General features: G+C 50.2%; 2 protein-coding genes across 7 annotated transcripts in view; one reads left to right on the top strand and one right to left on the bottom strand.

Moving 5' to 3' along the window:
* Window positions 1–18,653, bottom strand: part of fancb (FA complementation group B) — a 42,968-nt gene extending 24,315 nt beyond the window's left edge. For 2 of the 4 annotated variants that reach the window (XM_072514127.1, XM_072514124.1), the window contains exons 1-3: window positions 18,119–18,267; window positions 11,261–12,761; window positions 8,425–8,580 (exon numbers count right to left, since the gene is read on the bottom strand). In XM_072514127.1, the coding sequence (XP_072370228.1) occupies window positions 8,425–8,580; window positions 11,261–12,199 (1,095 nt within the window). In that variant the 5' untranslated portion in view covers window positions 12,200–12,761; window positions 18,119–18,267. Of the gene's footprint in view, window positions 1–8,424; window positions 8,581–11,260; window positions 12,762–15,042; window positions 15,978–18,118; window positions 18,268–18,594 lie in introns of those variants that run through there. The other 2 variants (XM_072514126.1, XM_072514125.1) reach the window with 2 other exon arrangements.
* Window positions 18,366–24,634, top strand: part of mospd2 (motile sperm domain containing 2) — a 122,805-nt gene continuing 116,536 nt past the window's right edge. For all 3 annotated transcript variants that reach the window (XM_072514130.1, XM_072514128.1, XM_072514131.1), the window contains exons 1-2: window positions 18,366–18,441; window positions 18,530–18,590. In XM_072514130.1, coding sequence (XP_072370231.1) covers window positions 18,391–18,441; window positions 18,530–18,590 — 112 coding nt within the window. In that variant the 5' untranslated portion in view covers window positions 18,366–18,390. The remainder of the gene's footprint in view (window positions 18,442–18,529; window positions 18,591–24,634) is intronic.

Genomic DNA, 24,634 nt, shown 5'->3' on the forward strand with positions numbered 1-24,634 from the left:
GAATACTCCCGCTTCCCATTCGCCATTCCCTGCTCTGACATGACCGCGGCCACAGTCATTAAAGCCCTGAACACCATCTTCACACTGTTCGGTTGCCCCGCAGACGTCCACAGCGACAGGGGGTCCTCTTTCATGAGTGACGAGCTGCGCCAGTTCCTGCTCAGCAAGGGCATAGCCTCAAGCAGGACGACCAGCTACAACCCCCGGGGGAACGGGCAAGTAGAGAGGGAGAACGGCACGGTCTGGAAGACCGTCCTACTGGCCCTACGGTCCAGGGACCTCCCAGTTTCACGGTGGCAGGAGGTCCTCCCGGACGCTCTCCACTCCATCCGGTCGCTATTATGTACGAGCACTAATCAAACGCCTCATGAGCGCCTCCTTGTCTTCCCTAGGAGGTCCTCCTCTGGAACATCGCTGCCGACCTGGCTGGCGGCCCCAGGACCCATCTTGCTCCGAAAGCATGTGCGGGCACATAAGGCGGACCCGTTGGTCGAAAGGGTTCACCTCCTCCACGCAAACCCGCAGTACGCTTACGTGGAGTACCCCGATGGCCGACAGGACACGGTCTCCCTGCGGGATCTGGCGCCCGCCGGCAACACACACACCCCCCCCCGACACAATTCACCCAACCCCCCCCCCTTCCTGCCACTGCCGCACCCCGCGACCGCCCCCTTCCCAGGAGGATCGGTTCCCCTCCCCTCAGGCCCGACCAAGAATAAAGCCCAAGCGGAAACCGTAAGGCTCCCGGAGACGACAACACCGGTACCACCACCACCACCACTGGGGCCGAGGCGATCGACACGGACGACCAGACCGCCCGACCGACTCGTGGCGTCGATCTAAATCAATATATGGACTTTTCACAAGAACATTTTTGCTTTTCTCCCGATACCTTCTGTAAATAGTTGAAACAGGACAAAATTGTACAATACTGTATTGCCATGTGAATGTTTTTTCCTCCCAGGACCAGCCCTGTAAACTCTTACCACCATACGAAGCATCACCCCGCCGGGTTCATTTTTGACAAGGGGTGAATGTGGTAGTATGTATTAGGGGTCATGTGGGACTGGAAGCCCTAATGTCATTGGCTGACAGATCCCGGGTCCTGGTTGGCCTCTAGCTCCGCCCTGAAGGCGGAGTATAAGAAGCCGTAGTCCTCCCCCGCAGTCCATTCTACTATCGAGCTGCGGGGGAACAGACACGCTTAATAAAGCCTCATCGACTTCATTCTATTCGTCTCACGGAGTCTTTGTGCGCTACAGGGGGACGGGACTGTAAACATCACAAGAGGGGGACAGGCAGGGGAGGGGGGGGAAGCGGAGGGGGAAAAGTTCAGAACGCAGGGACGGGGGTGCTACAACAGGCCACACATGGCAACAGTGAAAAAGATGGCACTGCAAGCAGCCGCTTTGGAGCTGTTCAAACAAAGGGAAATCCCAGAATGCAGGCACACCCACACGGTAAATATAGTTGATCTCGCAGGTTGGGAGGGAAACTTGATCACACAGGATGGGATGGAAACCCTCATCAGAATAGTCACCTGGAACGTCAGGGGACTTCAGCCCAGTGAAAAGCTCCAGTGTTTTCACCCATCTGAAAAGTATGACATAGTATTCTGTCAAGAGACACACCTGAGGGAAAAGGACTGACTACAGGTAAGAAAGGACTGGGTGGGACAGATGTGCCATTTGCGCCACTGAACGCGAGCTACGGGGGGTGGCCACAATGCTTAATAAGAGGACGGTGTTTACAACGACGAGGAAGGTTACGCACCCAGGCAGATGGTACATCATGGTCAGCGATGTCCTGGAAGGTGCATCAGTGGTCCTTGTTAATGTGTACCCTCCCAACTGGGACAGCATGGAGTTTATAAAGAACATGATGGCGGAAATCCCTGGCATAGAAGAGAGGGTGGCGAGGCAACAGCTAGTTGACTCCATACTGGAGATAGACCGGCGATATTCTGCGGTCGTAGAGGAAAAAGCTACAAATGGACTTTGACCTACTCTCCATGAGGAAAGCAGTAAACCGACTCCGCCAGACATGGGGGACCTTCGACGAACACGGAGACAAAGCCAGCCGCCTGCTGGCCCATCAGCTGAGAAAGCAGGCAGCCACGAGAGAAATAGCACAGATTAGGGACAAAGCCAGACTGGAAATAGAACATTACAGCGCAGTACAGGCCCTTCGGCCCTCGATGTTGCGCCGACCTGTGAAACCACTCTAAAGCCCATCTACACTATTCCCTTATCGTCCATATGTCTATCCAATGACCTTTGAATGCCCTTAGTGTTGGCGTGTCCACTACTGTTGCAGGCAGGGCATTCCACGCCCTTACTACTCTCTGAGTAAAGAACCTACCTCTGACATCTGTCTTATATCTATCTCCCCTCAATTTAAAGCTATGTCCCCTCGTGCTAGACATCACCATCCAAGGAAAAAGGCTCTCACTGTCCACCCTATCCAATCCTCTGATCATCTTGTATGCCTCAATTAAGTCACCTCTTAACTTTCTTCTCTCTAACGAAAACAGCCTCAAGTCCCTCAGTCTTTCCTTCATAAGATCTTCCCTCCATACCAGGCAACATTCTGGTAAATCTCCTCTGCACTCTTTCTAATGCTTCCACATCCTTCCTATAATGCGGCGACCAGAACTGCACGCAATACTCCAAATGCGGCCGCACCAGAGTTTTGTACAGCTGCAACATGACCTCATGGCTCCGAAACTCAATCCCTCTACCAATAAAAGCTAACACGCCGTACGTCTTCTTAACAATCCTCTCAACCTGGGTGGCAACTTTCAGGGATCTATGTACATGGACACCGAGATCTCTCTGCTCATCCACACTGCCAAGAATCTTACCATTAGCCCAGTACTCTGTCTTCCTGTTATTCTTTCCAAAATGAATCATCTCACTTTTCTGCATTAAACTCCATTTGCCACCACTCAGCCCAGCGCTGCAGCTTATCTATGTCCCTCTGTAACTTGTAACATCCTTCCGCATTGTCCACAACTCCACCGATTTTAGTGTCATCTGCAAATTTACTCACCCATCCTTCTACGTCCTCCTCCAGGTCATTTATAAAAATGACAAACAGCAGTGGCCCCAAAACAGATCCTTGTGGTACGCCACTAGTAACTGGACTCCAGTCTGAACATTTCCCATCAACCACCACCCTTTGTCTTCTTCCAGCTAGCCAATTTCTGATCCAAACTGCTAAATCACCCGGAATCCCATGCCTCCATATTTTCTGCAGTAGCCTACCATGGGGAACCTTATCAAACGCTTTACTGAAATCCATATACACCACATCAACTGCTTTACCCTCATCCACCTGTTTGGTCACCTTCTCAAAGAACTCAATAAGGTTTGTGGGGCATGACCTACCCTTCACAAAACTGTGTTGACTATCTCTAATCAAATTATTCCTTTCCAGATGATTATACATCTTTCCAAGATTTTGCCCACAACAGAAGTAAGGCTCACTGGTCTATAGTTACCGGGGTTGTCTCTACTCCCCTTCTTGAACAAGGGGACAACATTTGCTATCCTCCAGTCTTTTGGCACTATTCCTGTAGACAAAGATGACTTAAAGATCAAAGCCAAAGGCTCAGCAGTCTTCTCCCTAGCTTCCCAGAGAATCCTAGGATAAATCCCATCCAGCCCAGGGGACTTATCTATTTTCACACTTTCCAGAATTGCTAACACCTCCTCCTTATGAACCTCAAGTCACGGGGAGGATAGGAAACGGGGGCTGGAAGCACCATTATAGCTGGGAAAAGGCATGGAGAGCGTCAACTCCATACAGGCGGGGAAGGCACCGGGACCAGATGAATTCCCGGCGGACTTCTATAAAACATTTGCGACAGCACCGGACGCGCATCTGTGGGCGGTGTTCACTAGACCCGCTAGCAAGGGCACCCTGCCTCCAACTCTAGCCTCAATCTAGCTGATACCCAAGAAAGACAAAGATTTGACAGAATGCCGGTCCTGCAGACCCATCTCGCTGCTCAATGTGGACGCAAAAATACTGGCCAAAATCCTAGCCAGGCAACTGGAAAACTGCGTACCCAGAGGTGCTCGCAGGGGACCAGATGGGCTTTGTTAAGGGTAGGCAGCTAACATCGAACATCAGGCGCCTGCTAAACGTGATAATGACCCCATCTGGGGAGAGAACACCAAAAGTGATCATCGCCCTGGATGCAGAAAAGGCCTTCGACAGAGTCGCGTGGAAGTACCTCAGAGGTAATGGAATGGTTCAGGCTTGGAGAAGGGTTCACAGCATGGGTGAAACTTCGGTACAGCGCTCCCATGGCGAGGGTGTGGACTAACACCACCAGCTCTAAATAGTTCCAGCTGTACAGAGGCACAAGGCAGGGATGCCTGCTGTCCCCGCTGCTATTCACCCTGGCAATTGAGCCACTAGCGATCGCACTCAGAGCGGCAAAACACTGGAAGGGGATCTGGAGGGCAGACAGGGAGCACAGAGTCTCACTCTATGTGGATGATGTGCTCCTCTCTGTCGCAGACCGCCAAAGAAGCATGCAGAGGGATCATGAAAGAGTTTGGAGCCTTCTCGAGCTACAAACTCATCCTGAGCAAAAGTGAAATCTTTCATGTGAACCCACAAGGAAGAGGGGCAGAGCTGGAGGGACTTCCATTTAAACAAGCCCAAAACAAATTCCGTACCTGGGGATCAAAATTGTCCATGACTGGACACGGATCCACAAATGGAATCTGGCAGATCTGGTGGAGGAAGTAATAAAGAACATGCAGAGGTGGGACAGATTCCCACTCTCCCTGGCGGGGAGGGTGTAGACGATCAAGATGAACGGACTGCCCAGGTTCTCCTTCCTGTTCAGATCCATACTGATCTACATCCCCAAGAGCCCCTTTTAAAAATAAATTTAGAGTACCAAATTCTTTTTTTCCCCCAATCAAGGGGCAATTTACCGTGACCAATCCGCCTAGCCTGCGCATCTTTGGGTAGTGGGAATGAGACCCATGTAAACACACGGCCCAAGGCCTACCTTAACACAATAGACAAAATGATCATGGCATTTGTGTGTGTGTTTGTGTATGTGTGTGGGTCGGGAGAAAGAATCCAAGGAACCCCAAAAAAGTCTTACAAAGAACGGGAAGCATGGGAGGCCTGGCCTTCCCAAACCTGCAATACTATCACTGGGCAGCCACAACAGAGAGTGAGGGGATGGGTAAAGGAACCAGAAGCAGAATGGAGGGGAGCTCCTGCACAGGGACATCCCTCCAAGCCCTGGTCATAGCTACGCTCCCATCCCCACCAGCCAAACACTCAACAAGCCCAGTGGTAATAGCCAAGCTCCGGATGTGGAACCAACTGAGACAACACTTTGGTCTGAATGAAATGTCCATTATGGCCCTCATCTGCAACAATCACAGGTTCGCGCCAGTCAAAATGGACGCCACCTTTAAAAGGTGGAGACAGGATGGGGGTACACTGACAGTTAGTGATTTCTACACAGACTGACAACATTAGAAGAACTGACGGAGAGGCTTCAGCTGACTGAGCAGAACGAGTTACAGCACAAGCAAGTCAAAAACAACGACATACCCACGGGGACTAGGACACACAACCAGGCACACATTATTAGAAGAACTATTGGACAGGGTGACTTGTTGGGAGGGGGGGGCGGGGGGGGGGGGGAGAAAGACTGCGGGGACCTGTATGGTTGACTGTTGGGAAAGACACACCCTACTGGACGAGACAAGAGAAAAATGGGAGGAAGAGCTAGGGATCAAAATAGGATGGGGACCGGAGCGAAGCACTGCACAGGGTCAACTCCACTTCCACAAGGACAAGTCTAAGCCTAACACAGAGCGCACCTAACCAGAACCCAAATGAGCAGGTTCTTCTCGGAGGTGGAGGACAAATGTGAATGGTGCCAGGGAGACCAGGTCAACCACATGTTCTAGGCATGCCCTAGACTGGTTGAGTTCTGGACAGCCTTATTTGAGGCAATGTCCAAGGTTGTGGGAGTTAGAGTGGAGCCGTGCCCAAAAGTGGCAGTCTTCGGGGTTGTGAGACCAGCCAGAACTCTTTATGGGGAGGGGGCCGATGCCCCAGCTCTTTTGCCTCCCGAATCGCCTGCTGAAGAATGCTGCTCGGCTGGCGATCAGCTGCACCACCCAAAGCTGCAGATTGGCTGGCCGATCTGTTGGAATTTCTCCAACTGGTGAAAATCAAATTTGCTATCTGGGGGTCGGAAGAGGGCTTCCCCAAGACGTGGAGACCATTCACCAATCTGTTCCAGGACTGGTTTGTAGCCAACAGCAATAAAGTGATGGGATAGGGGCCACAGAGAGACCACAAGCACCATCAAAAGAGAAGGGGAGGGGAGTGGAGAAAATAAGGAGGCACATACGCCGACCACGAGGGGAAATTGAAAGTTTGTAAATACGTGCAGTCTGAGATTGATTTATCACTATGTAACATATGCATCATTATACCACCTTGTTATGTATGAAAATGATAAACCAATAAAAACATTTTATATCAAAAAAGGGGAAGGGGTTGTGGGGGTTGGGGGAACGCAAGGAGGCCTGGAGTTATTTTTAATGTTTGGTCTTTGTAAATTGCATTTGGTTTGTACAGATTTGTCTATTTTATAAAATGAAAAACTCTATTAAAAACATTTTCAAAAACAAAATTAATTGATCACAAAATGACTGGACTACTCCTCCCTGGTTTACATCTTTTCTCACAGTATACCAAATACACCATAAGAACCGGTGTTCCACGTCACTCTTCTGGGTTTTGGGATATCCTCTCATTCAACATTAGTGGGATTCTAAACACCATTTTAATCTCTTTGTTAATCTGTCCTACCGCCTTCAATGATTTGTACACAAACCAATTCCTGCATTCCCATTTGAATTTTCTCTTTAGTTTGTATTGCCTCTGTTCTTTCTTCCTCCCAAAATGTATCAATTCACACTTCTCTGCATTAAATTTAATTTTCCCGGTGTCTGCCATTCCATCAGTCTGTCCAGATCCTCTTGAAATATATCACTATCTTCATTCTTCACAATGCTTTCAAATTTTCTCAACTGCAACTTTTGAAATAGTGTCTGCACACCAAAGTCATATCAGGAAAAACAGTAATCTTAGTACTCATTAAAACTCCTCCAGTCTGAAAAACAACCACTTACCACTCCTGTCCATTTCCTGTCATTCAGCTAACTTCTTGGCCGCGATTCTCCACTCCCACGCCGGTTGGGAGAATCACCTGGGCCGCCAAAATTTCCGGGGACGCCGGTCCGCACCCTCCTGCGATTCTCCCAAGCGGTGGGAACGGCCCGGTCGAGCTTCGCGGGCCGCAGGCCGGAGAATCGCCGGAGACACCGAAAATGGCGATTCTCCGGCACCCCTGCTATTCTGAGGCCCGGATGGGCCGAGCGGCTGGCCAAAACGGCGGGTTCCCCCCAGCGCCGTCCACACCTGGTCGCTACAGTCGTGGGCGGTGCGTGAACGCTGGGGGGGGCGAGGGGGGATTCTGCACCGGGGGTTCCTTAAATGTGGGGTGGCCCGTGATCGGTGCCCACCGATCGTCGGGCCGTCCTCTCTGAAGGAGGACCTCCTTCCTTCCGCCGCCCCGCAAGATCCGTCCTCCGTCTTCTTGCGGGGCGGATTTGGACAGGACGGCAACCACGCATGCGCGGGTTGGCGCTGGCCAACCCGCGCATGCGCGGATGACGTCCGTTATGCGGCGCTGGCCGCGTCATCTATGCGGCGCCGCTTTTACGCGGGCGACAAGGCTGGGGGTAGATGACGCGGCCCCGATACTGGCCCATTTTCAGGGCCTGAATCGGTCGGGACCGGGGCCGTTCCGCGCCATCGTGAACCTCGACGGCGTTCACGACGGCGCGGCCACTTCGGCGTGGGGGTGGAGAATCCCGCCCCTTGTCTCTGTTACCAATGTCCCTTCTATTCCATGGGCCCCAACTTTGCTGACAAGCCTATTGTGTGGCACTTTATCAAATGCACCAAGGTGCAAGCATTCTCCACATTTTGGATCTTCAAATTATATTAGCCCTTATCTTGCTGCAAGTGGCATGTGAATAGCGCAATGCAACCTGGACAGAAACCTCTGGGTTTTCAGGTTTAACTGAACATTTGTTCTCGACAGAAATTTCTGTCCACTATACCGACTTATGCTAAATAACAGTGAACACTGTTAGCTTCACCGATACTTTCACAGCAAAATAAGACCCATTATGGAAGTCAAGTTTTCACTTCCTGTAGTACTGACAATAGCCTGTAATGGCATGTAATCACATCTCAGAACTTTTTTAGTGAAGAATGAGATGAAGGGGCAGAAGACAAGGGGACTAAAACAGCAGAAATAATTAAATATGAGGAAATTAAACAAAAGCAGGAACTTACTGTGTAACTGACTTCACCAAGGTCAGTTAATACAAAATCTTTGAAACAGTCTTCAACAATGGAAGTTGTCATAGAGAGCAATAAAATTTGCTCCGTCCCCTTGCCTAAGAAGTCGTCCAATTGTACTGACCATATCTCCTGCCAAACAGCAGCAATCTAGGGTGAAATGAAGGCCATTATTTTACTTAAAACCATGATAAATTGATGTAATTAGCAAAAGGGTTGGTTGTATAAACCTTCAAGAGTACAAGAATTATCTGTCCATTCTTACCTAAAAACATTTTTAAAAAATTATTTCACAAGATGTGGGCATCTTTGGCTAGGCCAGCATTTGTTGCCCATCTCTCATTGCCCTTGAGATTTGATAGCTTGTAGAATTTATTGGAAACTGTTAAATCAGTTGAACTCATAACATGCAAGTGGTAAATATAAATTCTGGCAGTAGTTTTGTCATTTCAGGAACATATTACCATGTTTTCCAAGTTGACTGTAACAGCTGTGTTCTTGACAGTAATTTATCAGGTGATGTATTGCTTTGGATCCTTTCGGCTATTTTTGTAAATGTGTCTTTTGTTTTGGCCACTCTGTTCCCATTCTCTCCTGTTCATGCTTTCTTTCTCAGTTGGGAAAGTTTTGATAATTCATGTCATCAATGCACCATCAAGGCTACAATTGCTGACTAGTCTCCTTACTCCCTTCCACTTAAATAAAAAGCACAATCGTCTGCGACAAAGGGAAATGACAAACAACCACCGAGACTTGAATTAGTCTCTAGTAAGATCAATTTTTAGTGCTATATATATCTAGCTGCTTCACTTCCTGATTTTAAAGTGCTGTGAATACTTAAAGTAAAATGAAAGGGTCCATATATTTTACCATCACTGAACTGAATACTTTATCAGTGAATCAGTTCTGAAGTCATATTGGACTCAAAACGTTCACTCTGTTTCTCCCTCCACAGATTCTTCTAGACCTGCTGAGTTTTCCAACACTTTGAAATCAGATTACCAGCATTCATAGTATTTTGCTCTACCTTATCATTGGAGTTATGTAAAAATGTTACTGATGTCATTATTAAAGTCTTATGCAAAAAAGGGTATGAATAGGATTGTTTCGATACCACTGATAATTTACACCTCTCTTTGAAATAACCAATTTACAAATTCCAGCAAAGTAACAATATCCAGTTTTGCTGTCACTTAATTAGAATAATTTTGAAAATTCATAATGAAGACTATCACAGTATCACTGGACAACTGAACGAATATCTCATAAGCTGAGAGAAAAATCTAAAATATGCAGAATTGTTTTCCACAAACCTGCAGCTTTCCTGATAGAACATACAGTGCAGAAGGAGGCCATTCGGCCCATCGAGTCAGCACCGACCCACTAAAGCCCTCACTTCCACCCTATCCATGTAACCCAATAACCCTTCCTAACCGTTTTGGACACTAAGAGCAATTTATCATGGCCAATCCACCTAACCTGCACGTCTTAGGACTGTGGGAGGAAACCGGAGCACCTGGAGGAAACCCACGCAGACACGGGGAGAACGTGCAGACTCTTCACAGACAGTGACCCAGCGGGGAATCGAACCTGGGACCCTGGCGCTGTGAAGCCACAGTGCTATCCACTTGTGCTACCGTGCTGCCCCTTTCAGCAGCATTTATTTCTTTGTAACCCAACTTCATACAGACATGGCTAAAATTTAGTGTTGTCGTAAAGGGAAAATAATTCCAAAGACAGGGAATTGTTAATTTAGTGGACATTTTCTCTCTCATCTTTACCTATATATTTCTAAAAAGGTTTCTGAACAAAAACTAAATTTTTCTGATAAGGTCCAATGAGATTAAAATCAGGCAAAAATAATTGCATCTGTAAGAAACAGAAGAAAATTAATATTCACAGGTTCTCAAATTAGAAGACTAATCTCGGTGGTTGTTTGTCATTTGCCTTTGCCACAGAGGATTGTGCTTTTTATTTTAGGGGAAGGGAGTAAGGAGACTAGTCAGCAATTATAGCCTTGATGGTGCGTTGCTGACATGAATTATCAAACCCTTCCCAACTGAGAAAGCATGAACAGGAGAGAATGGGATCAGTGGCCAAAACAAAAGACACATTTACAAGTTTTAAACTTTCTGTAATCTTGATGAGCTACGAAAGTAGTTCAATACCAGGTGTAGAGTAACAAATGTTTATTTACATCACCTGAATCTTACAGAAAAGATTTTAAGTAAAGATTATTTGAATAATTTTAAATTACTACAAAATTGTTTAAATGGTCCCAAACAAGTCTCTGAATTCAAAGTTGCTTCATTGAAGTTATTAATAATGCAAATGTTTCAGCACAAAAAAAATCAGTCATTTGCATTCATTCAAATGTTTGCATAAACTAATTGTAAATGCAAAAATAAGTTTGAAGTAACAGGCTATGATCCGAATGCTGCAATATCTGATTATTAACATCAGCTTCTAAACAGCGGAATTTATAGGCACCAAATGGCACTGTGTGTGTGCCAATAATTACTGTACTTTTAAAATGCTAAAAATTTCCTTTTGGAAAAATGATTTAAATATCACTCTTCTGTAAACAAACACCAGCTGTACAATTCAAGTGGACCCATAAACGTATTAATAATAATAATCGCTTATTGTCACGAGTAGGATTCAATGAAGTTACTGTGAAAAGCCCCTAGTCGCCACATTCCGGCATCTATTCGGGGGGGGCTGGTATGGGAATTGAACTCGCGCTGCTGGCATTGTTCTGTATTACAAGCCAGCGATTTAGCCCACTGTGCTAAGAGGTCAAAAAGAAACATGGTTATTGTATTTGTACCTGCCAACTTTCCTTTGAGACAGCACAAACATGTCCAGCCTTAGAAGACACAAGGAAAAGGCAATTCTCTCTGCTAGTTGTGACCATCTTTATATCAGAGGTTTCTTCAAAAGGAAGCTGGCAGACATTCTTGGGGACACAGTTTTCGAACAAAACCAGCTGCTTCTTACAAGTGCTTGCTACAACTGTAGTCTTTAGTTGATTATCTATGTCTTCAATAGGGCAAATAAGTATGTTTGTAACTACAGAGCTGTAAGCATGTGGGATGAAATGATGGCTGCAGCAGTTTCCCTTCTTTTGTAAGGAATAAGTGACAAATTCACTACCCCAGATCAGTTTATCAGTTTGACAAACAGAGGTTTCATCATGTTTTACAGGTCCAACAGTTTTTCTTACACCCAGTACAATTATGTCCTCATAAGAAATTTCTCCAATCCATTTAACTTCAGTAAATGAAATGGGAATGTTCAAAATTCCATTTGTTTCAAAAGATACATAATACACTTGGTCACTACAACTCCAGAAAATACAAGGTCCAGGTAACAGGGTCAGATTCTCCTTTATTTCATATTCCAGTTCAAAGCCCAAACAGTGCTCAATTTCATTTGAACTGTGCAGCATAAGTAAATTATATCCAAATTTAGAATGAGCCTTTTTATGCTTCTTCAGCAAAATGCACGGGGAATTTTGCCCTGTTCTTGAATCAATGGTACAACAACAGGCAATGATTTGCAAGAAGGAACCTTTTTGATTAGAGTTGAATTTTCCTGAAAATCTTTGGATGAATTTCCCTGTCTCTGAATCAAATGTCATCCTTTTGAATTGCAGTACTGCTTCATTATTCCCACTAGGTTGTTTTTCCTTGGATACAATAAAAGAGATCACTTCTCCTTTTAAAGTTGCTACATTCACAGTCTTCTTAATGGATTCCAGCTCCATTACAAATAGCTTTAAACCAGCCCTGATCTTTTTTCGGAGGAGAAATATTTCAACTGAAGTGATCCAAACACAGCTTTTAAATGGAGAAGATAATAGTATTTGCAAGTCCTATCTCCAGTTGTTGATGGATATTTCTGTGTACTAAGGTCTCAGAATACAGCAAATCATACAAGACTTCTCCAGCAGAAACAACACATCATCTCCAATATGTGCTTGTTCAATCGTCACAAGAGTGCATCACATCCAATATGTTGAGACACCACTTCAGCAGACTGGATAATGCAACATCAATATGTGGGGCACTCCTTCAGCAGATACAATAACACATCGGCTCCATTTGTTGGACCTCATTTCGGCAAACACGAGAGTACATGATGTTGATTATATGGGGACTTCCTTCAATGGACATTATGTTTTATCACCAATACGTGTGGATCTCCTGCAGCAGACACAACAGTATAACCGCTCCAATATGTATGGACATCATTTTCACCAAGATATACCACAAAACTACATAGTGTGCACAGCATGGGATCCTCATTCAGTAGCCGATATTTCCAAGCTGAAAAATTTAGCACAAACATAATACCTTCATTGTCTGGAGATACAGTATAAAGCAGATATCATAGTATGTAGTCCATAATATGTACAACTGACAGCAACACAAAAAACATTCTTGGTTAACCAAACCCCTCAACCACCCTACCCAGGTTTCCTACATCTGGAGCCCTCCTTCACCTCTCCATTAAATTGGGACCACCCCCACCCATTAACGAGAAACCTTCCCTGACAGTGTTCATTAACCAGGAGCTCTCCCTTACTGTCTACATTAATCAGTATTCCCCTCCTAATCATCTCCATTAACCAGGAACCTTCCCTCATTGTCTCCATTAATCGGGACTCCGACGTCCTCCCAAAGTCATTAACCGGGACACCCCATTCCTTCCCTCACTATCTTCATTAATAGGGAATCCCTTCCTCACCTTCTCTATTAACCAGACCCTCCCGCACTGTCTCCATTAACCACACTCTACCTCACCATCTCCATTAACCAGACCCTCCCTCACCGTCTCCATTAACCGGGCCTCTCCCTCATCATGTACACTAACCGGGGCTCTCCCTCACCTTCTCCATTAACCTGGGCCCTCCCTCACTTGCACAAATAACCGGATGCTCCCACACCTTCTCCATTAACCGGATGCTCCCTCACCGTCTCCATTAACCTGGCTCCTTCCTCAGCATCTCCATTAACCGGGCTCCTCCCTCACCGTCTCCATTAACTGGGCTCCTCCCTCACCGTCTCCATTAACCACACCTCTCTCGCTTACCGTCTCCATTAACCACACCTCTCCCCCTCACCGTTTCCATTAATTGCACATCTCTCCCTCACTGTCGGCATTATCCTGCCCCCCTCCCTCACTGTCTCCGGGAATCTCTTCCCTCACTGTCTTCGTAAACCGGCCGTGCCCCACACCCTCACTCGGGCATCTCTCCCTCACCGTCTCCAGTAACCGGGCATCTTTTTCCTCACCATCTCCATTAACAGGATTCCTCACTATTGCCATTAACCAGGTTAACCTCTCCCTCACTGCATCATTTGTTTGGAAAAATAAATTTAGAGTACCCAATAATTTTTTCCCAATTAAGGGGCAATTTAGCGTAGCCAATCCACGTGCCCTGCACATCTTTGGGTTATGGGGGTGAAACCCATGCAGACATGGGGAGAATGTGCAAACTCCACATGGATTCAAACCCGGGTCCTCAGCGCCATAAACAGCAGTCCTAACCAATGTGCCACCTATCCTCACTGTATCATTAACAGGGCCCCTCACTATCACCACTAACCGGGTCCTTCTCCCTCACCGTCTCCATCAACAGGGCATCTCCGTAACCTGGCACCTCTCCCTCATCGTCTCATTAACTGCACCCCTCTCCCTCACCGTCTCATTAACCTGGCTCCTCTCCCTCATCGTTGCATTAACCGGGCCCATCTTCCTCACCGTCTTATTAACCGGACCCCTCTCTCTCACTGTCTCATTAACCGTGCCCCTCTCCCTCACCGTCTCATTAACCGGGCTCCTCTCCTTCACCGTTGCATTAACCGGGCCCATCTTCCTCACCGTTTTATTAACCGGGCCCATCTTCCTCACCGTCTTATTAACCGGACCCCTCTCCCTCACCGTCTCATTAACGTGCCCCTCTCCCTCACCGTCTCATTAACCGAACCCCTCTCCACCGTGTCATTAACTGGACCCCTCTCCATCCTGTCATTAACTGGACCCCTCGCCATCGTGTCACTAACCAGGCCTCTCTCCCTCACCATCTCTGATAACCGGGCCCCTCTTCCTCACCGTCTCATTAAGCGGACCCCCTCCCTCACCATCTCCGTTAACCGGGCCTCCTCCCTCATCATCTCCGTTAACCGGGCTCCCTCCCTCACCGTCTCATTAACCGGGACTCTGTCCCTCACCGTCTCCATAAACCGGGCCTCTCTCCCTCACTGTCTCCATTAACAAGGCCCCCTCCCTCACAGTTTCCATTAACCAGGCCCCTCCCTCACAGTCTCATTAACCAGGCCCCCTCCCTCATGTCTCATTAACCGGGTCCTCCCTCACTGATTCCATTAACCGGGCCCCTCTCCCTCACCATCAATCGGGTCCCTCACCATCTTCATTAACCAGGTCCCTCTCCCTCACCATCTCCACTAGACTGGGACTATACCCATTGGAATTTAGAACAATAAGGGAGGATCTTATAGAGATGTAAAATTATGAAGGGGATAGGATAGAAGCAGGGAGGTTGGTTCCACTGGCGGGTGAAACTAGAACTAAAAATAGCCTCACAATAAGGTGGAGCAGATTTATGACTGAGCTGAGGAGGCTCCTCTTCATCTAAAGGGTCGTGAATCTGCGGAATTTGCTGCCCAGTGACACAGTTGAGGCTACCTTGTTACATTTTCTAAGGCAAAGGTAGATAGATTTTTGAACAGTAAAGGAATAAAAGGTTGCGGTGAGCGTGCTGGTAAGTGGAGCTGAGTTCACAAAGAGCAGCCATGATCTTATTGAATGACGGAGCAGGCTCGAGGAGCCAAATGGTCTACTCCTGATTCTAGTTATTCACTAGGCCCATCTGCCTCAGACTCTCCGTTAACCGGGCCCCTCGCCCTCACCGTTAACCGGGCCCCTCGCCGTTAACCGGGCCCCTCGCCCTCTCCGTTAACCAGGCCCCTCGCCCTCACCGGGCCCCTCGCCCTCACCGTTAACCGGGCCCCTCGCCCTCACCGGGCCCCTCGCCCTCACCGTTAACCGGGCCTCTCACTGTTAACCGGGCCCCTCACCCTCTCCGTTAACCGGGCCCCTCGCCCTCTCCTTTAACCGGGTCCCTCACCGTTAACCGGGCCCCTCGCCCTCTCCGTTAACCGGGCCCCTCGCCCTCTCCGTTAACCGGGCCCCTCACCGTTAACCGGGCCCCTCGCCCTCTCCGTTAACCGGGCCCCTCACCGTTAACCGGGCCCCTCGCCCTCTCCGTTAACCGGGACCCTCGCCCTCTCCGTTAACCGGGCCCATCACCGTTAACCGGGCCCCTCGCCCTCACCGTTAACCGGGCCCCTCGCCCTCACCGTTAACCGGGCCCCTCGCCCTCACCGTTAACCGGGCCCCTCGCCCTCACCGTTAACCGGGCCCCTCGCCCTCACCGTTAACCGGGCCCCTCGCCCTCACCGTTAACCGGGCCCCTCGCCCTCTCCGTTAACCGGGCCCCTCGCCCTCTCCGTTAACCGGGCCCCTCGCCCTCTCCGTTAACCGAGCCCCTCGCCCTCTCCGTTAACCGAGCCCCTCGCCCTCTCCGTTAACCGGGCCCCTCGCCCTCTCTGTTAACCGGGCCCCTCGCCGTTAACCGGGCCCCTCGCCCTCTCCGTTAACCGGGCCCCTCGCCCTCACCGGGCCCCTCGCCCTCACCGTTAACCGGGCCCCTCGCCCTCTCCGTTAACCGGGCCCCTCTCCGTTAACCGGGCCCCTCGCCCTCTCCGTTAACCGGGCCCCTCGCCCTCTCCGTTAACCGGGCCCCTCGCCCTCTCCGTTAACCGGGCCCCTCGCCCTCTCCGTTAACCGGGCCCCTCGCCGTTAACCGGGCCCCTCGCCCTCACCGGGCCCCTCGCCCTCACCGTTCACCGGGCCCCTCGCCCTCACCGTTCACCGGGCCCCTCGCCCTCACCGTTCACCGGGCCCCTCTCCGTTCACCGGGCCCCTCACCGTTCACCGGGCCCCTCGCCCTCTCCGTTAACCGGGCCCCTCGCCCTCTCCGTTAACCGGGCCCCTCGCCCTCTCCGTTAACCGGGCCCCTCGCCCTCTCCGTTAACCGGGCCCCTCACCGTCAACCGGGCCCCTCGCCGTCTCCGTTAACCGGGCCCCTCGCCCTCACCGTTAACCGGGCCCCTCGCCCTCACCGTTAACCGGGCCCCTCGCCCTCTCCGTTAACCGGGCCCCTCGCCCTCTCCGTTAACCGGGCCCCTCGCCCTCTCCGTTAACCGGGCCCCTCGCCCTCTCCGTTAACCGGGCCCCTCGCCCTCTCCGTTAACCGGGCCCCTCGCCCTCTCCGTTAACCGGGCCCCTCGCCCTCTCCGTTAACCGGGCCCCTCGCCCTCTCCGTTAACCGGGCCCCTCGCCCTCTCCGTTAACCGGGCCCCTCGCCCTCTCCGTTAACCGGGCCCCTCGCCCTCTCCGTTAACCGGGCCCCTCGCCCTCTCCGTTAACCGGGCCCCTCGCCCTCTCCGTTAACCGGGCCCCTCGCCCTCTCCGTTAACCGGGCCCCTCGCCCTCTCCGTTAACCGGGCCCCTCGCCCTCTCCGTTAACCGGGCCCCTCGCCCTCTCCGTTAACCGGGCCCCTCGCCCTCTCCGTTAACCGGGCCCCTCGCCCTCTCCGTTAACCGGGCCCCTCGCCCTCTCCGTTAACCGGGCCCCTCGCCCTCTCCGTTAACCGGGCCCCTCGCCCTCTCCGTTAACCGGGCCCCTCGCCCTCTCCGTTAACCGGGCCCCTCGCCCTCTCCGTTAACCGGGCCCCTCGCCCTCTCCGTTAACCGGGCCCCTCGCCCTCTCCGTTAACCGGGCCCCTCGCCCTCTCCGTTAACCGGGCCCCTCGCCCTCTCCGTTAACCGGGCCCCTCGCCCTCTCCGTTAACCGGGCCCCTCGCCCTCTCCGTTAACCGGGCCCCTCGCCCTCTCCGTTAACCGGGCCCCTCGCCGTCTCCGTTAACCGGGCCCCTCGCCGTCTCCGTTAACCGGGCCCCTCGCCCTCACCGTTAACCGGGCCCCTCGCCCTCTCCGTTAACCGGGCCCCTCGCCCTCACCGTTAACCGGGCCCCTCGCCCTCTCCGTTAACCGGGCCCCTCGCCCTCTCCGTTAACCGGGCCCCTCGCCCTCACCGTTAACCGGGCCCCTCGCCCTCACCGTTAACCGGGCCCCTCGCCCTCTCCGTTAACCGGGCCCCTCGCCCTCTCCGTTAACCGGGCCCCTCGCCGTCTCCGTTAACCGGGCCCCTCGCCCTTAACCTTAACCGGGCCCCTCGCCCTCTCCGTTAACCGGGCCCCTCGCCCTCTCCGTTAACCGGGCCCCTCGCCCTCACCGTTAACCGGGCCCCTCGCCCTCACCGTTAACCGGGCCCCTCGCCCTCTCCGTTAACCGGGCCCCTCGCCCTCTCCGTTAACCGGGCCCCTCGCCGTCTCCGTTAACCGGGCCCCTCGCCGTCTCCGTTAACCGGGCCCCTCGCCCTCACCGTTAACCGGGCCCCTCGCCCTCACCGGGCCCCTCGCCCTCTCCGTTAACCGGGCCCCTCGCCGTTAACCGGGCCCCTCGCCCTCTCCGTTAACCGGGCCCCTCGCCGTTAACCTCGCCCCTCGCCCTCTCCGTTAACCGGGCCCCTCACCGTTAACCGGTCTCTGTCTCTGAAACCTGTCCCGCGCGCGCCGATGATTCAAACCGAGCGGCCCACTCGTGCGGATGACCCAAAATCAAATCTTATGCGTTTATATTTTTTAAAAACTTGCTGATCGGATGTTGTATTCGGGGGGGGGGGGGGGGGGGGGGGGGGGGGGGCGGGGGGGGGAGCGGTTTATTTTTAACCGCCTGTGAATGGGCGTCTCCTCTTGAGGGAAGGGTGAGAGGTCACCTGGGCTGCGGGCGAGTTGAGAGGTCAGAATGGGGTCACGTGGCCGGCCGGCTCCAGCTGCCGCTGTGAGTGTGATGGAGGTAAGGAGAGCAGCGGAGCAGCTCCGGGGCGGGGGGGGACTCCTCGGCGGCTCCGACAATAACCATTCCTGTCTGATTTCTTTTGTAGGATAGAGAGAAGTTAATAAATGAGACGAGGCAGCGTTTTGCCAGCGAATATTTACAACAAGGTACCGTGCCCGCTGCGCTCATATCGGGAGGGACTCGGGCTGCGGTCTGTCCGAGCGGCTCGGCTGGGGGAAGGGAGGGAGCGGCCGGCCGGTCCGCCCGCTGCCCCGACCCAGCACCGCTGCCCCGACCCAGCACCGCTGCCCCGAAACCGCTTTTCCTCTCTCTTCCCTTTCGTCGCAGTGTCTTCTCTTTTTTTTTTGTTCTCCTTGATGTGAGGTTGTGACTGGACATCTCCCGCCCCCCATGTTAAGAGATATAGTCGGTCTTTCGATTTATTTTCAGCTGTTTTCCTCGCACCGGCTTGCGGTAGCGGCTTCGCTGCTCCTTGAGCTGTCGGCTTTCCGATTGAAAAATAGCTTTTAAAAATTAAAGTCACCACATGATGATTCCCGGAAGTAACGTTCTGTTGAATGAAGCAATTAGAACTCGCAGCAGTAAATCAAACTTGTTTTCTGTAATTTATACTAATGCCGTACCGTTACAAAGTTGCCAGCTGTGTTGCTTTTTAATTGATTCAAAAGTTAATGGGAACCTAAAGCAGCAGGGCTGCCATCGCACCTAAATCTATGGGTGAATGCCATACTGACCCATAGCACTGCCCAAGGATGGGACAATGCTAGGTGGTAGTTATCTATCTAAGTCTGGCTGCTGTTGGTAACGATAGGCCAGACTTTATTAGCTCAATTGGCTAGATGGTTCAGGGCAACATGTGTTCGATTCCCATTTCCAGCAAAGCTAGACTATTCCTGTAGACTATGCCCTGCCCCTGGGTGTACTGGGAAAGAAAACTGGCTCAGAATGCAGCATCAATTGATATTGAGCCAAGGATCTGTCTTTGTGCAGAGCACCTGGTGTGCATTTCTAACATTCCATGGGTTATTTGGTTATTGACCTGCATGATACAGAGTTATTGCACAGTCCACATCCGAGCTCTATATTTAATCCAGCTCTCTAGTTACCCAGTGTGGCAGTGGGTGACTTGCCCTGTTTCAACCTGAGATGAGGTTTCAAATCCCATGTCCATTGTGTCAAGATCACTGATTTCACCTTTCAGTCTTTAGCTACTTCCCTGCTGCTGAAAGCTTCATTCACACTTCCAGGTTCCACTTCTTCACTTTCCTTCTCTGCCATTCTGATCTGTACGCAAAACTATAGCTCCAGAATTTGGTGCTTTAATTCCAGCCCAAATCAAGGCCCATCTCACTAATTCTATCATGCTCTGCTTGTTTTTCATTCCCCAAAGCATTGATTTTAAATTCTGTTCACAAATTGGTCTGGGCTTTGTTCAGATTTGTACAACTTCCAGATATCCAATTTACAATCTCTCTTCTGATTCTGCATTGTTATGCTTTCTTTCTAATCTCATGTTGCATTTCCTCAGTTATGCTTTTGTTTAGCCACATATTGGATGCTAATAGCACACTCCTGGTTGTAGATGATGGATACCTGCTTCTAAGAGTGATTGGTGATGCTGAGTCTGAGGAAATATCTAATTAGGCATGTAAAAAGCTTGCTGCACATGATAAATGGCCACCTGGATAGATTATTGAAAGGTTGCTGGTGCCCTTGGAATGTGGAACAATATGATAATTGAATTTAGCAAAGGAAGGGTCAATTATTGGCAAAGCAACCAGGGCACAGTTTTTGGGTTGATTCAGAATTTTGGGATTCAAGTTCCGTCCCAGAGATTTGAGTGCTGATACAGTGCAATCACAAGGGAGTGATTCATTGTCAAGGGTACAGTCTTTTGGATGAGATGTTAAGCTGAGGCCCCATCTGTCTGCTCAGGTGAATGTGAAAGGTCCCACAACACTATTTGAAGAAGTGTTAAACAGATAACCTAATAATTTATCTTGCTGTTGTTTGTGGGGTAATTGCTGTGTGGTAATTGGTTGCAGCTATTACAATCATGGTTATGCTTCTTAATTGGAGGCATGAGATTTTGAAAGCTATGTAAATACACATTTCTTTGCTCAATTCATAGGCTACTGGAATTATGGCGAAGAGATGGTCTTTTTCACACTGCCACATTTCTAGATTCTTTCACTTTTTCTACAGAGGATTTAGGGGGAAAGAAGCATTGAACTTTTATATTTTTATAAAATGCTAACAAATGAGGCTTCAAAGTTGTTTCTCTATATACTGTAAATAATAAGTAAAACAACTCAGCCACTATTAGGATGTCTCTGGTCCTGGTGCTTGGCGTGGTGTTGAACATAAAATACTGTTAAAATTCTTTGAAAAAGCAGATAAAACCTTTGAGGGCAAGCTTTTACTTGGCTCAGGTTTAGCACACAAAAACTATATTTTTGTTTTAGTCAAGATAAACGATCAACTAATATGTGGAAGCTTGATATCATTATTTGTAAGAAAAACTTGGATTTATGTAACACCTTTCACAACATCAGGACATCCCAAAGTGCTTTACAACTGATAAAGTGCTTTTGAAATGCAGTCACTGTTGTAAAGTGTAACATGCGGCAGCTAATTGTGTACAGCAAGCTCGCAAACATCTGTATGACAATGACCAGTTAATTTGTTTTTGCAATGTTGATTGAGGAATAAATATTTGCCAGGAGCCCAGGGATAACTCCCCTGCTGTTCTTCAAAGTAATGCCATGGGATATTTTACACCCACTTGAAAGACCAGATGGGACTTCAGTTTGGCATCTCCCAACAGTCAGTACTGCACTAGTTAGCCTATTTTTTTTTTGTTTTCAATTCTCTGGAGTGAGACTTGAACCCAGAACTGAGTGCTACCAACTGACTTGATAATGTAGCTCATACTATTGATATTCCGTGAAGCCAAATTTTACTGATTTAGATTCATTGAGTCTGATGATAACTGATGGACTGCACGGTCACTAGCTGTGAAAAATCAATTTTTATCTGGCCTTGTGAGGCATTTACTCGTCCTGTGTTTGATAGATTGGAGTGGTGGCAGTGTGGCCACAACTGCTCCAAATCTCACAATGCTCCTGTTGTCATAGCCTCGGGTTATGCTATCATATGAATAGTTGCAGAGTGGTGTGAATCCACTGCAGCTGTGGGGTCCACTTGCAAGAGCCACTGATGCATCTGAATCCAATGTTTCTGATGCTTGCTATTCATTTTGTTGGTTGGCGAGATCTTGTGATGAGATTGCTGTTTTCTTTTCCCCACATAGCTTCGCGACAAGTTAATTTTACAGTCAAGGAAAGATGATTGGATTTTGTTTGTATTTCTAAGGGATTTAACATTGCTAAATAATTGGTGTCCAATTGTTGGAAGGTGGGTGGGTGTCTCTTCAAAGAAAGAACATTTTCAGTTAAAGGGGTGAGTAGACTATTAATTTTCATAAAAACAAACCGAAGCAGACGTAGAATCATACAACATTATAAATAACCAACACCCCCCCCCCCGGGGCTCCCCACCCTTTTCCCTTCTCCCATCCTGCATTCCCCATTATAACCCCCTTCTCCCCCCGTTTGCTGACTCTGCAATCCTCCTTAAAGAAGTCAGTGAATGGCTTCCACCTCCGAGCAAACCCGTTAACCAACCCCCTCAGGAAGAACTTGACTTTCTCCAGCCTCAGGATTTCTACCAAGTCGCTCACCCACACCCCTGCTTTCGGGGGCTGAGGCTCTCCATCCAAGCAAAATCCATCTCCGGGCTATCAGGAAAACAAAGGCCAAGACATTGGCCTCTCGCCCCCTGGACTCCAGGGTCTTCTAACACCCCAGCAACAATGGGAGCACATCCCACCTCTCAAGTCCCCCTTCATCTGCTCCACCAGCCGAGTCAAATTCAACTTGTGCCACTGCACCCAATCCCACGTCACCTGAATGCCCTGATATCTGCCCCCACTACCTTAAATGGCAGCTCTCCTAACCATCTCTCCTGCCCTCTGGTCTCAATCAGGAACTCCTCGCTCTTGCCCATGTTTAACTGGTACCCTGAGAACTGGTGAGAGTCCTCCAAAATCCCCATAATGGTACCCAATGGGTCTGAAATGTATAACTAGTTGTCCACGTACAGCGAAACCTGTGCCCGATGACGCCCCCCCCTCACCTCGCACAATCCCTTTTCAATTTCTCGACGCTCTTAAGTGACATTGCTAGTGCATCTATTGCCAAGGCAAAGAGCAACGGAGAGTGGACACCCTGCTTCGTCCCCCTGATGCAGACCAAAATATCCTGAACTTATCCGTTTCGTTCACACACTTGCGACCGGTGCCTTGTACAGCAATCGGATCCAGTTTACAAACCCCTGACCGAACTGCCCCAGCACTTCCCACAGATATTCCCACTCCCTGGTTGAAAGCCTTCTCCATGTCCATCGCCACTACCACCTCCACCTCCTGTCCCTCTGGAGGGATCATAATTACATTGAGCAGCCTCCTCTCATTTGCCAACAGCTATTTCCCTTTCATGAATCCCATTTGGTCCTCGCCTATCACCCGCGGGACACAGCTCTCAACCCACAAAGCCAACACTGCCCCCCCTCCCCCGGCCGGGGCTCCGACTCGTACAATTTCCTGTAAAAAGCCACAAATGCCCCATTCACCCCCACTGGGTCCAACAATACCCTTCCCATCTCATCTTTTACTCTGCCAAAATCTCTCGCCGCCACTTACTTCGTCAACCGGTGAGCCAGCTTCCTGCTCGTCTGACCACAGTTATATACTGCCCCTCTTGCCCGCCATGGTTGACCCACCGCCTTCCCCATGGACACTAATTTGAACTCCATCTGGATCCTCTGCCTCTCCTTCAACAATCCTGCCTCCGCGGCCTCCGAATACCTTCTGTCCACCCTCAGGGTCTCCTCTACCAGCCTTGCCATCTCTGCCCCTCCCGCTTTCTCCCTATGCGGCCAAATTGAAATAAATTCCCCCTGAACCACCACCTTGTGTGCCTCCCACAGTGTGGCGGCTGTGACCCCCCCCCCCCCCCCCCCCCCGTGTCATTGAGCTCAACGTATCCCTGAATGGCGGTCCTCACCCACTCGCACACCACCTCATCTGCTAACAGCCCCACATCCAACCTCCACTGCGGGCGCTGTTTCCCCCCTCCCCCAGGTCCACCTGCAAATCACCCAATGCGGCGCGTGGTCAGAGACCACGATCGCGAATACTCCGGCTCAACCACCCGCCAGCAATGCCTTGTCCACCACAAAAAAGTCAATCAAGGAGCACACCCAATGCATCCCCCCCTGCCCCCGCAAATTCACTCCATAAACCCCTTCAACTCCTTCGCCACTACCGACACCTTCCCCCAACCTCTGCTCCCCCTCTCAACCATCACCACTACCACTGGTGTGAATCTAGGTCCGGAATCTTCCCCATGAAGCATACATCCCAATTTAGGGTGTAAACGATTACCAGGGATACCGGCATCCTCTCCAGCTTCCCACTCACCTTCACAACATTCCCCCCCCCCCCCCCCCCCTTTTCTCCCTCGAGTCTGCCACAATGTTCCCCACCTCGAACGCTACCCACTTATTCACCAGCACCCCAGACCTCCTCATCTTCATAGCCAGTCCCGAGTGGAACACTTGCCCCACTCATCCTTTCCTCAAACTTGTCTGATCCCCTATCTTTTAATGCATCTCCTACAAAAAGGCCATGTCCACCTTAAGACTCGTGATCACGCGTGACCATTTGACCGGCCCATTCAGCCTCCTCTCATTCCATGTGACCAACCTGTTTCGTGGGCTCTTCTGCCGATCAACCATATCCTTTTTTGAGCCATCACACGACCCTCCAGGCCCACCTTCATCACTCCCTTTCTAGCTGCACCTCCTCCCCCAGACAAAACAACAACCCCATCCCCCTCCCCCACTTCAACCTCCTACTGCACTCCCGTTAACTTGCCTGCCCAGCTAATATGGTGACCCCTGCCCAAGGCACCAAACCCCTACCCCAACTAATATCCCCCCCCCCCCACCCCGTACACCCCCCCCCCCCCAAAAAGCAGAAAAGGTGCCCGCCAAACATCCCGCCGTCAAAACAAAAGGAACATTTCGAGGGGAAACGTTTAGCGAGAATAAAGAAATATTTGCACAA

The sequence above is a fragment of the Scyliorhinus torazame genome, chromosome 8 (genome assembly GCF_047496885.1).
Source record: "Scyliorhinus torazame isolate Kashiwa2021f chromosome 8, sScyTor2.1, whole genome shotgun sequence".
In the NCBI taxonomy this organism is placed as follows: domain Eukaryota; kingdom Metazoa; phylum Chordata; class Chondrichthyes; order Carcharhiniformes; family Scyliorhinidae; genus Scyliorhinus; species Scyliorhinus torazame.